Consider the following 16313-nt stretch of genomic DNA (forward strand, 5'->3'; position numbering starts at 1 on the left):
CAACATGCAAACATTTGAACTGATGACAATTTATTTACTTTAATCTCCAAGAAAACATTAATACCTATTTTCATTATAACATGTTACATTTTTAAGTAATGTTAAAGTATAAAACTATAAAAAATAAAAAAAACAGCATCTTATTACATGACCTTCAAACTACATCAGCCCACAGCATCATCATCATCATCATCATCATCATCATCATCATCATCATGATCACATTTTTATTTAAAATAATAAAATAAACAAGAAAAAATATGGTAAATATTTGAAAGTCTGAGTAATTGTTTCTATGCTTTCTGTCTCTTTGTTTCATGTTCAGCTTCAGAAAGGCACCAAAGGTCAGTTGTATCAATATTTGTTATTCATTGACTGGTAGTAACCATTAGAAAACCAACTGCAAACACTGAATGAACCATGCTGACATCTTCATCATCATCACCATTATTATCTTGCACACTGGTTACTATTCACATAGTCATATATCAATATGAACAAAGAAAAGAATAACAGTAATAATAATTTTTTTAAAAAAACACACTGCAAATCATGACCTTTTTTCATGTGGTCTTTGTAGAACATCATTATAATTGTCATCATCAGCATCATAATTGTGTGTTTACACATACATGCAAATAGAAACTTCAAAAAACAAAAAAAAAACATTTGTAATGATCATGAACCAAAAAATAAAGATAAAAACACAAAACATCATCTCTTTTTTTACATGATCTTTGTTGTACATCATTTTCTTTATCATCATCATTGTCAACATCATTATCATGAACATCAGTCATTATGTGTGAGAGAAGAAAACAAAACATCTGTAATCTCCAAAAATTAAAAACGCAGAACAAAAAAGTAAAAGAAATATTACAGAAAAAGTTTAACAGTCTAACAAAACTATTTCCGGCTTTTCAACTTCTCAGCAACTTGTCATTTGTCATTCATCATGTTCACCAGACCAAAGGATGTCACAGTATTCACTGTCAGCAGCTGCTTTAGTCTGAATTTGAGTTTGAAATACAATGTAATTTACATTAAAAAAACAAAATTTTAAACATTAAAACAGTATTGATCTATCTTGAATTTAACTGATTGAATTTGACCAATCTGATCTGCTGAAAGCTCTAACATGTTTAGTCCACGTGTCCTTTTGCTCCTCTCGAAAGATTTTTGTTTGGAAAAATCTTGCATGTTTCAAATGTGGTTTTGTTTAAAGACATTTGTACGTTGTTCACTTTATGTTGAAGGCATCTTTTAACCCCTTCAGTGCTTGTTCCTTTGTGATTCTCCTCCAGGCCTTTGGAACATCAGCTGGCTTGGCCTCGTGTAATCGAGCAAATCTGTCATTGTATTTTACCAGTACAAACTTCCAGTAGTCAGATGCCTCCATGCTGGGATCTGGAGGAATGTGCCAGTCTGGATGGTACTTGGTGTAGTCTTTGTAAGGATGCCACTCTCCTTTAGTGTCTGTGTTACTGAATTTACGTTTACTTTGCACACAAGTTGTACACAGTGCTTCAACCAGCTTATCGGTGTCTACATTCCTGCATCCACCAAGACCTTGTGGTCGATGAACAGCTGCATGATGCTGCTTGTGATCTTTGCCTCCAGCCTCACAGGGAACTTTACAAAATGGACATTTTTTTCCACAACCAAACACTCGCTTGAAAAGCTCATCCTGTGGTTTGATTGGAAGTTTGTTCAGAGTCTCAGTGATGTTTTCAGACTTTGAGAATTCCTCCTGAAGCTGTTCTTTCAAGTCTTCTATTGACATTTTGAGGCTGTTGATAAATGGATGACACGTGCTTTGGATTTGAAACAAGGCAGTTTTTTCAGCCTCCACTGAAATTGAGATATCTTTAATCAAATTCTTCTGCATGTTGCTGATGAGCTTTGTGATGCTTTCTTTGTTGTCTGGTAGTTGAACACCATCTGGTCCTTTTGTGGCCTGCTCTAAGGCTGCTGTGATTTTGTCAACTATGACTTGAAGGTTCTTGATCTTCAGTTTGCACAAAGTTTTGTTCTCTGACATTTGTTGCTGGATTTGCTCAACTATCCAATCCTTAACATGTATTTCATACATATCAATGTACGTGGTAAAACTCACAAATTCTTCCTTTTGCAGCAACTCTTCCTGAATCTTGTACTGGAACAAGGAGCGGGAACTGAACTCTGCTGAATGACAACCTGTCAAAATTTCATCCACTATGTTTATCCCCAGAGATCTGTTGATGTACTCTTCCACAGCAGGTTTGATACAACATCTGACAAAATGCTTTGCTTTGCGCTGACAATCATCTCTCTGTTTGTATAAATGAAGAAAATCTGACAAGTACTGAGTCTTATACTTCTGCAGCTGAGTTCGAGGATCATTATCTGACAAGAATTTTTGGTGCATTTTGAGGAATTCCCTTGAGGCAATGCCACAAATGTGAAGTTTCAGGTCAATCTCAAACTTCGCATTTATTTTGTGATGCTTGTAACTTTGATCAAGGGATTCATCTATTTTTTCAAGAAGCTCCCTTGTAAAAGAGTCATTGTAATCTGTGTTTGTCTTTGCTTTATCAAACACAAAACCAGTGCAAGGCTCAATGACACGGTCAGCGATGTTCTGCAGATTTCCCAGTCGAAACAGATGTTTAAACTTCTCTATCCAGGAGTCTGTATGTTCACATCTGGCTTTAAATGGATCCTTCCCAATCTCTTTTACGTCTTCAATTTTCTGCAATTTCTCATTGACATTATGATTTGAGGAATTTCCTCTCAACTGATTCAGGACACATGCTGCAATATCTCGCTCTTTCAGGCCAGACGCGTTTTTAGTGGCTTCAGTCCACATCTTTTCAAACTTATCTGTCAGCTGTTCATAAGACAGTTCATCAGAGTTTTTACACTCAATCAGGAGCTTCATGACCTCGTCTTCAATCACTCCTCTGTATTTACTCTGAATGTCTTGAACATTTTTTGAACTTTTTTTCAGCTCAAGTGCACAATCCAGTTTATTTTTCACTGAATGTTCGATTTCCTTTGCGAGACTACTGATGCTGTTGAAAAAGTCACTTTTGTATTTTTCTATCAGATTTACATTCTGGTCTTTCTTTTTGTAGTAGTTTGTAAGTTTCTCCTTCAGTTTTCTTTCTTCAGATACTATTTTTTCTGACACCTCTGATTTTTTTGATTCAACCAAATCATTTAAATGTTGGAGTTCAGATTCAATTTCAGAATTTAAGATTTCCAACTCTGCTTCTTTTTGCCAGGAGAGGATTTCTTTTCTGAACTGCCATACCCATTGATTGAACTCTTTGCAAAGGTTGTCGTAGGCCTGAGCCACAAGAGTGTTTCTGAAACTAAAGATGAAGTTCTCATATTTCACTGATTTCCAGAGACTTCTCATCCATTCTAGAAACTCTGGGATCTGTGAGACGTCATTGCTTCGGTCTGTTTTCACTGTTGTCAAAAGATTTTTCTTGAAATCTGCTACAGCTTCACTGTAACCTGTGTTCACTGGTGCCATCGGAGGGGTTCCTTGCCAGAGTCCTGGGATGTTCCAGTGGTTTTTGTCCATGTCATAGTCCAGCACATCTGTGAAAGCTTTAATAGAAGGGTTCTTTTCCATTTCAGCTGCAATTTGTGTCATTTCATTGAGCTGGTCCAAGAGCTTCTTTCTATCTGTTCTGGTATTTTCATGAGCTGAAACTCCAGAAACATTTTGGTGCACAAAATGACAAACTGGCTTTTTACCAATTTCCTTCATTCTCAAGAAGGCGTGAGCTGCAATTTGCAGGATGTCTTTCATTTCTGTTGAGTTCTCCATGGCGAGGTTGATAATGGTGACATCACTTAAACCAATCACAAAGGTTGCCAGCTGGTTGTCATGCTCATAACTTTCCTCTAGTTGTGCCATACGTGGAGACTTTAGACCCTCTGTGTCAATGAGAACTATAAATTCATAATTCAACTCATGTTTCTTATCCTCTGCAACTTTGAGGAAAAGCATATAAGCTCCTCTTGTGCATCTGCCGCTGCTGACAGGAAACTGCACACCAAACATGGTGTTGAGGAGTGTTGACTTCCCTGTACTTTGAACACCCAGCACAGTCAGTACTAACAATCTGCTCTTCCCTCCAACCTTCTTGTGAAGCTCCATCAGCACATCTGTCACCCATCTCTCTGGGATGTTGGAAGCATCTCCATCCAAGAGCTCTAAAAGATGTCCATCCAACAGCATTTCAGCTGCCAAACCAGGGAGACAAGATATTTCATCAGCAGTGTTTCTTGAGCCAGAAATTGAGAACTCATAGATGAGTCCCATCTCTCTCATGTAATGCTCTACTCCTAAGGAGCTCTCCATCAAAGCCTGTTGTGACTCTGCAGTGAGATTTTTATCTTTCTTCTCACATTGCTCTTTGAATTCCTTGCGCAGCTCAGACAGTTTCCTCCGTGAATGTGTGTTAAACTTGAGTTTCATCCACTTAAGGAAAAAATCTCTTTCTTCTTTGTCACTTGTGGATAAAGTTTTAATAAAACTCTTCATTCCTTTGGACAGTTTTTGTTTGCTTTGTTCCTCCCTAATTTTTTGTTTTTCTTCCTGTAGCTGGCATTTATACTCTTCAGGGCTTGAGTCACCATATTTCAATCTACACTCCTCCTTCTCTAACTGTGATAATCTTTTCCACTTATCTCCCTGCAAAGGAAGTTGTTGTTTCTTGTAGTCTGGAATACTTCGCCCCTCAATGTCAACCATGATCTCCTCAACTGCTTTCTTTTGTTTGTCACTTGTGTTTTCATCCACAGACAGACCAAGTTCAACCGCTTTTCCAACCATATTGACAATGTTCAATGTGGGTGTTTCTTCTGGCAGTGATTTCTTGATGGCTGTGCAAAGTTTCTTTGAGAACTCTGCAACATTTACCTTTGAGTCTTTGGTTTTCACGCTGCTTTTTGGTAGCTCTAACTCTTTCAGTGTTGTCTGGACAGACATCATGTCCTCTCTAGAGTTGTCCTTGCGATTAACAATCAAGAAGAGTTTGGATTTCACATCTTGAAGAGAAGTCAGAATCTTGTGTTCATTTTCTTCAACTTTGTCCAGGAACACAAAGGTAGCAGTTGACACTTGAAATAGAAAATTGAATTGTGCGAGTGACTCACAAATGTCTCCTCTCAAATTGGCAAAGGCAACTGGTTCTGGAAATATGTCTAGATCTTTTTTGCCACTGGGAAGGTACCAGAAAACCTCAACCAAACCATTTGCAATTTTTCTTATAAGTTCTCCTCCTTCCATATCTCTGTGTATGAAGATGTTGTGATTCTGTTGACCATGACTGAGAACATGATTCAACATCTGTGACTTGGACAAACTACAGTTTTTCAGCCTCACAAAGGTAAAGAATGGTATATTTGCTTGGACAATGTTGTCTTCAACAAATCCTCTTGATTCAGACAAATCATGTGGACACCACTCTTTGACGATGTCTCTCAGAGCCCACAGCATCAGGGAACACTGACTGTTATCACCATGAGGCAACAGCAGTGGGACAGAAAACTGGCACATTGACATCTTGAGGGCCATTTCCTGTTGCAAGAAGCTGTCAGCACAAAGAAAGAGTGCGACTATGAGGTCGAGAGGGTTAACCTTGTTGTCTGCAGAGTCATCTGTGTCTTTGTCAAAGTCATTGTTTCCATCATCATCATCATCATCATCATCATTGTTTGATAACTGTGTACAGTTTCTGCATTTTGCATTGATTTGAAAGAGTTTCCTGAGAAAGCACCATGGTATTTCCTCCAGTGATTCAACAGTTTCATCATAAATGCTGTTTTTGTTGATTTCCAGAAGAGACTGAAGAGTGAGCTTGTTGGTATAAAATTTTTTCAGTCCAAGTTTGGAGAGAAAGTTGAAAAAGACTATGACAGAGAAAAAAAATAACAGAAAAATTAATAACCTTCTATGACTTTATATGTAATATAAATCTGTCTACTGTCACATTGTGGGGAGTCGCCTCCATTTTGGGGACAAAAATCAAGTCCCCACTATGTAAATCAATACATTTTAGGATGAAAACTTGATGTAATGTTAATTATTATTATTGTTATTAGGGTTAGGGCAAGAAAATTAATGTAAATGAATGTACTTGTTTATGTGTGTGTGTGTGTGTGTGTGCAACATATCTGAACTGACAGCATGACCTGACATGACCTCTACTGAGAACACATTTTTTCCATTCAGTGGAAAACAACTTATTTAGACTTCCAGACATTACTTAGTGTAATGATGGTGTTTCAGTTTGAGTCTCATTTTGTATTTAATTATTTTGAATATGAGGATGCATTGTGCATGAATGTGATTTATTCATGTATTTTTTTCATGTATTTTTTTTATTTATTTGAATCTGTTTTAGCTCATGTTTATATAAAATATTTAATTATATAGACTTCATATCTAAAAACTGATTATTACAAAGAAAAATTAAGCAATTAGGCTTTTATTAATGAACACAATCTGATTAAAATGTTTTTGTTCATTAAACCTGAATTTGAAATTGACCATCAAGAAACTGTAAAATCACTACAGGCTGCAACAAAACTTTTCTTTTGTTGAGACATTTTGTCTCAAGTGGGTGTTTGTCTGAATTTATCTCAGTATCAACATCTATATCAACACCATCTTCACCTCCACCTGCTTCACTCTGAACTGATGCTGAAGAAAAGTGTAGCTCACCAGTAGATTGCCCATCTTTAAATAATATAATGCAATCCTTAGAATCATCACTCTTCATGGACACACAGCTGGATACAGGAGAGGATGGTCAACACAACACAAACAGCTTTGAGAGTAAATAATGATGGTTGGATGATTTGGATCATGGACAGTTAAAGATCCTCATCTCACCTTTGAGCTTTTGTCTCGCTGTCATGTTTCCCACACAGAGCGGTTTTAGAGGGAGTGTTTCCCTCCTCGCAGCCGACACCTTCACACAAACACAACAACATGCTGTCAGAGCTGCACTCACTCATTTCAACAACACTGAGAATGTTAACTTAGAAAACGCTCATCTGCTTCATTCACATCCAGTTGGATAATTGAGGAAGACCATGTTTTAAGAAAGAAGATTTCATGTTAAATATTCTCAGCTGCATATATTTGGAAATATAAAATGAAACATACATCCCGTTTTACAATCACAGGCTATAAAACAGCTTTTCTTAACAGAGATAGTGGTGTTTGGATTGCAGCCAACCAGCAGCAATTTAAAAATGGAATGAAGCCCACTGACAGCAGACAACCTAAAACATTAGTTAAACACACCAAGTCCGCCTACAACACAACGCTCTTTCCCTTGACCTCCACTACCAAAGACCGACAAAAAAAAAGTTACTTTTCAGAATTAAAGGAGAAATAATTCAAATTGATGGCTTTAACCTATGGTATTGGCGAGTTATCAACAACATTAGAACTATTATTGTGAAACTAATACATTTTGTGCTGTGGACCAACATAGCTATTGCACATTTTGATGTGAGACTGTGGTGTTGGCTAATGTAAAGAACCACCTGTACACTGGAATGTAAAGGGAGACAACAGCATTTTTTATGACAAGCAGGTTTGTCTGGTTATATGTGTGTTAGTGAGTCACACAAGTTGCCTGTATCACGAAGCCTAGTGAGCTTCTGTATGGAACCAGGGGCAGGATGCTTGGCTCATTACATAACTAAAAAAAATGTTTTTTAATCAATGTTTGGATATCAGTTTGCAAACAATTTGTTTACATTTCCAAAGAATGTGTTTGAAGTCTAATTCATTAATTTCTCCCTCATCGTCCACCACCTGATCTGACCACACAGGTGATGAATGTGTGGGTGGAGGCCAACAGTCTCTACAGCTCTAAATCTCTCTACAGCTTCGTAAAGGTCTCATATTTACTAAACCACAAACACTTTAAAGCAATCCAATCAAATTTAAATGGTTTCAACAAATCCCTTTAATAACTGCACTCCACCCATATATTCTGTTTCACTCAGAAATACACCACGTTATGAAAGCTAACTGTCATTTCACCGTAACTTTAAAGCCTCCTTTGTGTACGATTTTAAAAATTCTGATATGGTGACTCCTATTCAGAGCTGGCCATAGACCTTTGGGGGCTCTAATCAAAATTTGCGTGGGGTCCCTCTGACTGTCGGAGCACTACAACAAGTGGGAAATGTATCACTTTATAGGTTTAACTAAAACACATAACTTACCAGCACTGTGAGCTTCTTGGGTTACATAACCAGATTCTGCACCAGCAGTAGAGGTGATTGATGGACCTGCAGTGAAATAAATAAATTAATTAATTTTTAAAATGCAGGAGGCTACCCTTTTACACTCCCTTTATACTCATCAACATTAGGAGCTGTGTTTACTGCCACCTGTGACACTTTTCCAATCATTTACATTAATAGTGCTCCTGGAAAGGGGACGGATTGATATAAGTTATTAATGTTAGCCCTTTAGTGCAGACAACAAACTGGGCCTATCTCTGTTGAGTTGTGTGAAGTTGCCACCAACACAAACCCAACATTTCCTGCTTTACTGCTTCAAATTAAAAACTTTTTAGTGACTAAATAACTAGAGACTTTTACTGTGAAGAATTTACAGAAAGTGAAATGTGTTCTTCACCAGATTAGCAGAGCTTTACTAGCAGCACTATAAACCAGTTCAAATAAAAAGATATGGACATATTTGGAGCTATTTGTTTAGCGGATCAGTTATAATGCAGGGAGGAATAATACAAGCAGAAACAGCCAATGTGTTGATGATGTTTGATGAAGAGCTGCAGACAACCAGCACACCTCCAACAAGTTAACTAATTACTTTGCAGTGCCGTGTAATGGAGTCATGGCTTGGCGTCACTACGTCTGAAATGATGGGAAAATGCCATAATGTTAGTGGAGCTGTGTGTGGAGCAGATGACCATATAAAGAAATCCATCACCAGCCGACATCGGCTTGGCCTGAAAGTAGAAAAAACTGTTGGAAACCGAGCGTCCAGAGCAGTCTGAAGACACCACTTTTTTTCACACTTTTACATACATTTACCTCATTATTTGACAATTTGGCCACTTTTAATATGAACATCCAACATTGTAACATTATATATACGACTGAAAATAAAGAAAAGCATAATAGGTCCCATTTAAATGATAATGATAGATGAAGGCTTAAATTGAAGAAGACCCTTTTACCATTAAATTGTTTAACTTTAATAATCAACTTTTATCATTTCCATGTATATTAGGGGGCTGTAAACATATGGATATTTTAGGAAAAAAATAAAGTTGAAAATTAAGTTTCACATCACATCTTACCTTTATAATAATAATAATAATAATAATAATAATAATAATAATAATAGCAAATCTCCAGAAACCAACCATCAGCTCCTTGCATGTAAGCTGGAGCTTGGCTGCAAACAACGATGGAGGCCCTGTCAGCTCTGTCAGTCAGAGCGATGCAGGAATACAAGAAATGTGCATCTCAGGTCACAGTGACGCAAGAGACGGGCAGCGAGCTTGTATTCCTGTATCGCTTTGACTTGCAGGGCTACGGAGCTCTGGAGGCCGTGCGCACCGGTCAGAAAAGCGCCCAGAAATCCCAAACTATCCAACTGATTTCATTCAAATCACTTTTCAGCATTTCAAAAGCCTTTTGTTCACTCAACAGCAACTTATAAGTGTGTAATTAATATGTATTATTAGTATTATTACACTACTTGCTACAAGGTAAGACTAATGTAAGAGGCTAATGCTCTCCTGTGGTTTAGTGCAGATTATCTCAAGATACAGGCATCGAAAAATGGAGCCTGTAAGCTTACATACCGTTATCTTCATGCTTCTTCTCCTCTTCAAGTGTCTTCTTTTTTCTTTTTTTGTCAGACATCATAAGAGTCTCTGACTGAACCTGTGACAAGTGACAATGCAAACACTGAGTAGAGAATAAATTTTTTAAAACTGAACACAGTCTGCTTTATGTAAATTCAGACTGTATCAAAGACAACTAACTGTGCTCTCCACCTGTGGTGTGAGGAACTTCTGTATCCTACAGGAGAGGAAAGGTTCTTCCAGTATGCTGCTGACTGAGGGCCTCTCTGTGGGGTCGTGTTTCAACAGCTGTTCCAAGAGAGAACGCAGTTCTTGGGAGTAGTGATCAGACACAGGAGGGTATGAGCCATCGATGATCTTCAGTTCTAGATCCTTCTTATCACCAGCCTCAAACTGAGAGGAAACACATTTAGTACACAGTTATAACCACTGCAGAAAAAACAAGGAAAGGAAAGATGACCCATTCTTGTTTGTCAACTATTAGACATACAGAGAATAAATCTAAATCAGTATGTGAGAGATCATTGCAATGCTGTGTAAGATACATTAAATCCTCATGAGTTAGTAAACAGCTCACACACAGAATACTTACTGCAGGCTTAAGAGTGCACATTTCATACAGGACACAGCCGAGGGCCCAAATATCACTGCAGAGGAGAGAAAGTCAGAGGAGAGAACAAACAAATAGACAAACTGGGATCAGTTCTGAGGGTAGATTTACATTTATTCAATAACAGTCACTTGCAAACTGGAGAGAAAAAGGACTTTATTGATGAGAAAGCTATAATTTGGACATTAAGATTGAAGATTAAGTTTATTGACAACACTCCAATATATTTTAAAACACCACATATCAGTCTTTAACAGCTACTGAATGATAAAGACTGAGACTTATTTCCATTGTTGTTCCTGAGATTCTGCTTAATTTACTTCATTCAGTTAACTAAATCAGGATCAGTTTACATGCATACTTCAAATAGTTTAAGAGGAAATCAATACTACAGTAACTTCCTGCTGTATATATAAACAAGCAGGTTCACTCAGTAAAGAGGAGACATGATACCTTCACATCTCCCAGAAACCTTCACCTAATCCTGCATGACTCACAGTCAGTTCAGTGGGGAGAGAACTTGTCCACTGGATTACTATTAAATGTTAATTTACACAACAAAAGAGACAAACACAACGTAGAGCATGAAGTTAGTACATTTTGTTGTCATATGGTTTGTTTTCCCAGATCTCTGGTGAAAGGTAAAGTAGTGTTCCTGTGACTGTTGTTGCCAGTTCTTCAGTGCTGGAAATGAGAAGAGAATAGAAAGCAGACTGTATTATGCTTTACTATTTCCATTTTAATCTTGGCTTTATAGAGATCTACAGATTAATTTAGGTGACATTTTACATACCTGTTCAGCACCCTTGAAACTCCAAAGTCCCCGAGCTGTGCAGTCCCACCTTTTGTCAAAAATATGTTCTATGCAGACATCATGAAAAGACATGTAATGTCATTATCATGAGTTTATACAATACAAATAGAAAATACATCATCACTGAGGCAAGATCATGTGGTGCATGAAGCGATACCTGTGGTTTAATGTCCCTGTGGAGGATTTTTCTATCATGGATGTGCTTTAGTGCCAGACAAATCTGCACAAACCAGTCCAGGATCTATGAAAGGCAGAGGAACGTAAAGCCTCACTTAAGAGTATCAACTTTCACTATATACATCATTTGTAATTCTAATGACAGAAAAAGACAAAAAAATAATATAAAAACATTAAAGAGACTAAATACATGTTAAAGACATATACAGTGAAGTGGAATAGTGAGTGTTATATGATGAATTCTATCCACATGTTGCACAGTTTCACCCTAAAGATTATCAGGTTTATCCTCAACATTCATGATTGTCTTGAAGAGTCAGTAGCTTACTTGATCTTCTGAGAAAAGTTCTCCTTTCTGAGATTTGATCTTCTCTAAGAGGTCTCCTCCCTCACAGTAGTCCATCACAATATACAGACAGTCCTCCTCTAAAAAGATTTTTATACAGCATAAGGAACATGCATGAAAACACGTGTATGCATCAGGATATTATTGCAGTAGATGAACTCTGTGATTCTTTGAGGTTACAGCTGAGATCTTGGATCATTTATACCTTCAAAAGACTCTTTATACTGGACAATGTTGGAATGACTCATCTTGGCGAGGACTTCAACTTCTTTTTGAGCTTTCTGCCTCTCTTCAGGTGACATCTGTCAAAGTGAGAGGGACAGATAATGTGAAAGAGCAACGTAGTAAAGAGGAGCTCAAATCAACACTGATACTGTGGAATATTATGCAAAGGGTTCTTACTCTAGATATGTCATATATCTCTTTGATGACATATTGGTGTCCATCCTCTTTGGATTTGACAAGGATGGCCGTTCCAAATCCACCTTTCCCAATTCTCTTCACCAGTTCATACTTCTCCATGTTAGTGGAACAACTGCCACGTCATGCTGGTTCTGCAGAGAGACAAACACAGCTGATTAAACAAATGCACTGAATTAACTACAGTAAAGTTACAATGAATAACAAACTCTGAGTTACATATTTAAAGCTGCACTAATCAATATTTTTGTTTTAACAGTGAATCACATCACTCTGCAACACGTTCTCACTCCCAACTCGTCACATATCGACGCTTGGTTAGGACCCCCTTTGGCGTCATTTTTCAACGTGCAGTATACCGTTAAAAAATAATTATATTTTATGGTGTAACAACGTGGTGGTTAAGGTCTGGTTAATTTTAGGCACAAAAACCACTTGGTTAGGATTAGAGAAAGATCATGGTTTGGGTTAAAATAAAAAATAAAATCAAAACAGCAAGGTGGTCTTGAACCGTGCTCTGTGCTTATTTCCAACTTTCTGCCAACAATACTACAAGCCATCCATGAACCCCTCCACCTCCTAATGAGAAAGTCAGCTTATATAGATGTCATGTGAAGTAACTTACATCACTACAGAAATGTTGATATGATACATATTGTTTAAATGTTAATATGCTCTGTATTACAGGTGTTGAAATGTACATATTCAACATATCTGTGGTTTGCAGAAACATACAATGCCAACGTTTTATTCTGGCGACCAGGCTGAAATTTGTCACCTTATTTAGACGTCATCGGTCTCATAGCGTCTATTTCAGACGTTGTGGGAATTCAACAGAAGTCTATTGGACTACCCTGCACATTGAAAAATGACGCTAAAGGGGTCCTGACCAAGCTTCAATATGTGACGAGTTGGGAGTGAGAACAGGCTGCACTCTGTTTAATGTGAAAAGGGTCATTTATCATGCAGGTTTATTTATCTCTTATCATACAGGGGACATATTAATACTTTTTGTGATTTTCTGTTATTTTTACACTATTATGTTGTCTGTTGTCTTTATTAAACATGTTAAAAGGTCCAAAACATGAGGAGTAATATACTGTATGTCCACATGTGTCCTGACTTTTGACATCAAACATGTATTTTCAACATGAAGCTGTTATGTATATGACCAGCATCCATATGGGCAGGCTGCCCTCCATCAGACCATGGATGAAACATGTTATGACAACTTTGTATTTGCTGTTGTGTGACTGATGTTTGGCCTGAATGAATAAGAAGGAGACCTGCAGAGGTTGGAGACCTAAAACTCTGGAGTATCTGTCTCCAGTAAATAATCTGATTAGTGTTTGATGGTTATTTGTTTCTGCTTTGAAAACAAAACCACTGTGAAACCATCAGCAAATTAAGTTTTATTGCTCTTATTCACTTGCTTTGTCTCATCCTTCTCTCTCATTCGCTCTCTAGCTCCCTAAACCTCCGTTCTCTCTTGTTCTCTCATGTGAGTAAACTCAGCTTGAGTTACTGTTCATCATATGATCACCATGATCAGTGTTTCACAGCCAGTGCTGCTGCTGCAGCTGATCACTGTGCTGGTAAACGGGTCAAACTACAATAACTAACTTGTTTTTAAAACACCAGCAAGCTGCTGCTCCTTTCACCTCATGCAGTGTCTTTGTCTCATGTCTCTCACTCCACATTGATCTTTAACTGAGGCCTCACAGTTTGAAAACATCTGGTAAAGTGTAAAGTTTGATTTACGTTTTTGTGTATTTTATGATTGTAGTATTAAAGGTCATTCCTTACTGTATTTTCAATGATTAAATTAAAGTGATCAAAATATCCAATAATGTATGTTGGTGTGTTGTACACAAAGCTTTTAGCAGATGCAAAACAGAAACAGTCCAGAACCCAACAGTAAACATTTTACACTGATATAAAACAGAGAAAAGCAGCATCATAACTACAGAGAAACTTTGATATGTTGTTTGGTAAATTTATTTAATGATTGATCAATTATTAAAGTTTTTGGTGACAATTAATTAAATTTTGCGATTGACTAATCATTTAATCAATAATAATAACATTTATAGCACTAGGAACACATCTCTGCATTTCTTTATCCTGTTATCAAAGAAGTTGAGCACAGCCTTGGACGGACGGTTCACAGACCATCTCCTTTCCTATCGTAAAAGATAGTCAAGTGCAGGTTACTCCATGCAAAAACAGATTTGAAAGGAAGCATTGACGCACCTTTCCTTCGCATTTAGAGAATTCGACCAACTGTTATCATGGCTGCCACTTTGATACTTCCGGGTCATTTCACTCAGTTAGGAATCGTCGTAAGCAAAAAAAAAAAAAAAAAAAAAAAGACTATTCGACCGCAGCCTGAGACTATGGGGATAAAAGCAGTTAAACAAATCAACATCTGATCATCTGAGAAAGAATCGGGGTCGATCATAGTCAACCAAAGTAAAAGAATCAGATTTGTCAATAAAAATACTGAAAACAGTTCAAAGTAAAACATTTCCTCTGTGCTGAGACTGAGGTTGTCACAACAAGCCAAGTTTGAACAGACAAGTTTACAGTGGAGCCCTGAGTATCACATTAATTATCATTAATAATCCGTTGTTCGATTTGTTTTTCTCCCATCAGACACATTACAGAAAAATCACTGACAAAACAAACGTATAACCCACCTTTGTAAAAGAGATTCTCCCATGTTAAAAATACATTCTTCTATCCAGGAGTTGGTTTCAGTCCTGATAAAACGCAGCATTTCCCTTCATATGCCGAGGCGGTTCGCCATTACAGTCCTTTTTCTCTGCTGGTGAAGACACTTTCACTTTTGGCTTGTACATAAGCGACTGTTCGTTGTTCATGAGAGGGAGGGGTGTGGTGCAAAACTGAGGAGACACATCAAATATTATTTTGAGCATTAGGGAGGGACTTATGTTTTTTTTTTTTTTTTTTTGGCTTAAGGTAGGGACATAACACTTTAAATGGTTTTAGTTTGTATTTATAGTGACGAGATACCTAAAACGTTTCTAAAGAAATAAACCATTAAAACCTGCTTGTGCAGTCTGAGTTGGAATGTGAAGAGTTAAATGAACGAAGTCTCTTTTGTCAGCGTATCAGACTTTTGCGCCTCCACAGTTGCTGGGAAGAAAATGCTGCTTCCAGCTCTGTGACTGGTGGTCCAGCTATAATTTTATAGAGGAGTAATGTCACAGTAAAATTGACCAATCATAACCACATGTCTGTATGTTGTCGCTACTTTGTTAATAAACACCCCTCGTCACGGGAACGCGCATTTGAAGATAGTCGCCTCAAAACGAACAAACAAACGTACAGATAAAACCCACAAGAGCTTTTAATCATTTATAAATTGAGTAAATGTCAAAAGGGATGAAGTGACTCTTGTTTTTCGAGACACAATTTACTCATTCCACGTCACATTCTGATTAAAATCCAGATATCATTTGAAAGTGAATATAATAGAATATATTTATATTTTTTATATTTTTTATATTTATTTTATGTCTTTATAGTTCTATATAGTATATTTTTGTATCCCCTTTGTGATCCACAGCTTATCTGTATAATTTTGCTTTCTGGTGTTTTATTGGACAGTTTTTGTTTTTAATGATATAAATATTTTTAGAAATGTTTCATAGGCTTTGTCAATATCTTCTTCATCATATAGGCAACTCTTCAGTTTTGTGTTAATGATTCATGTCTAAATACACAGATGGATTCCTCCAAACTCACCTGTATTTTAATTTACCTGCATCCTTATCCTGCAGTCATAGATCACAAAAATCTAGCAAATGATCACTGATGTCATTGATTAATATTTGTAAATATATTATCTATTAGAGTGGCACAGTGTGATGTTATTCTGCTTCTACTGATCATTGAATATAAACATATACTATACATTACATCAATGAACTCATCAGTCATTTAGTGCTTATTAGGATTTAACAGATCTATGTTGAAATGTCCACATATATATATCTATATATATATATATATGTGGACATATATATATATATATATATCAACCACCAGGAA

General features: G+C 37.0%; 1 protein-coding gene across 1 annotated transcript; it reads right to left on the bottom strand.

The window, feature by feature from the left end:
- Positions 1–818: 818 nt before the first annotated feature.
- On the bottom strand, positions 819–12338 carry LOC121897107 (interferon-induced very large GTPase 1-like). Its single transcript, XM_042411395.1, has 13 exons — positions 12219–12338; positions 12022–12118; positions 11799–11896; positions 11451–11534; positions 11273–11340; positions 11077–11163; positions 10462–10516; positions 10062–10262; positions 9867–9948; positions 8251–8316; positions 6899–6977; positions 6554–6795; positions 819–5913 (listed from the first exon to the last, which is right to left on the bottom strand). The coding sequence occupies exons 1-13, from the start codon at positions 12336–12338 to the stop codon at positions 1241–1243; spliced, it is 5952 nt and encodes a 1983-aa protein (XP_042267329.1). The 3' UTR covers positions 819–1240.
- Positions 12339–16313: the final 3975 nt, after the last annotated feature.

The sequence above is a fragment of the Thunnus maccoyii genome, chromosome 1, assembly GCF_910596095.1.
Source record: "Thunnus maccoyii chromosome 1, fThuMac1.1, whole genome shotgun sequence".
In the NCBI taxonomy this organism is placed as follows: Eukaryota; Metazoa; Chordata; class Actinopteri; order Scombriformes; family Scombridae; genus Thunnus; species Thunnus maccoyii.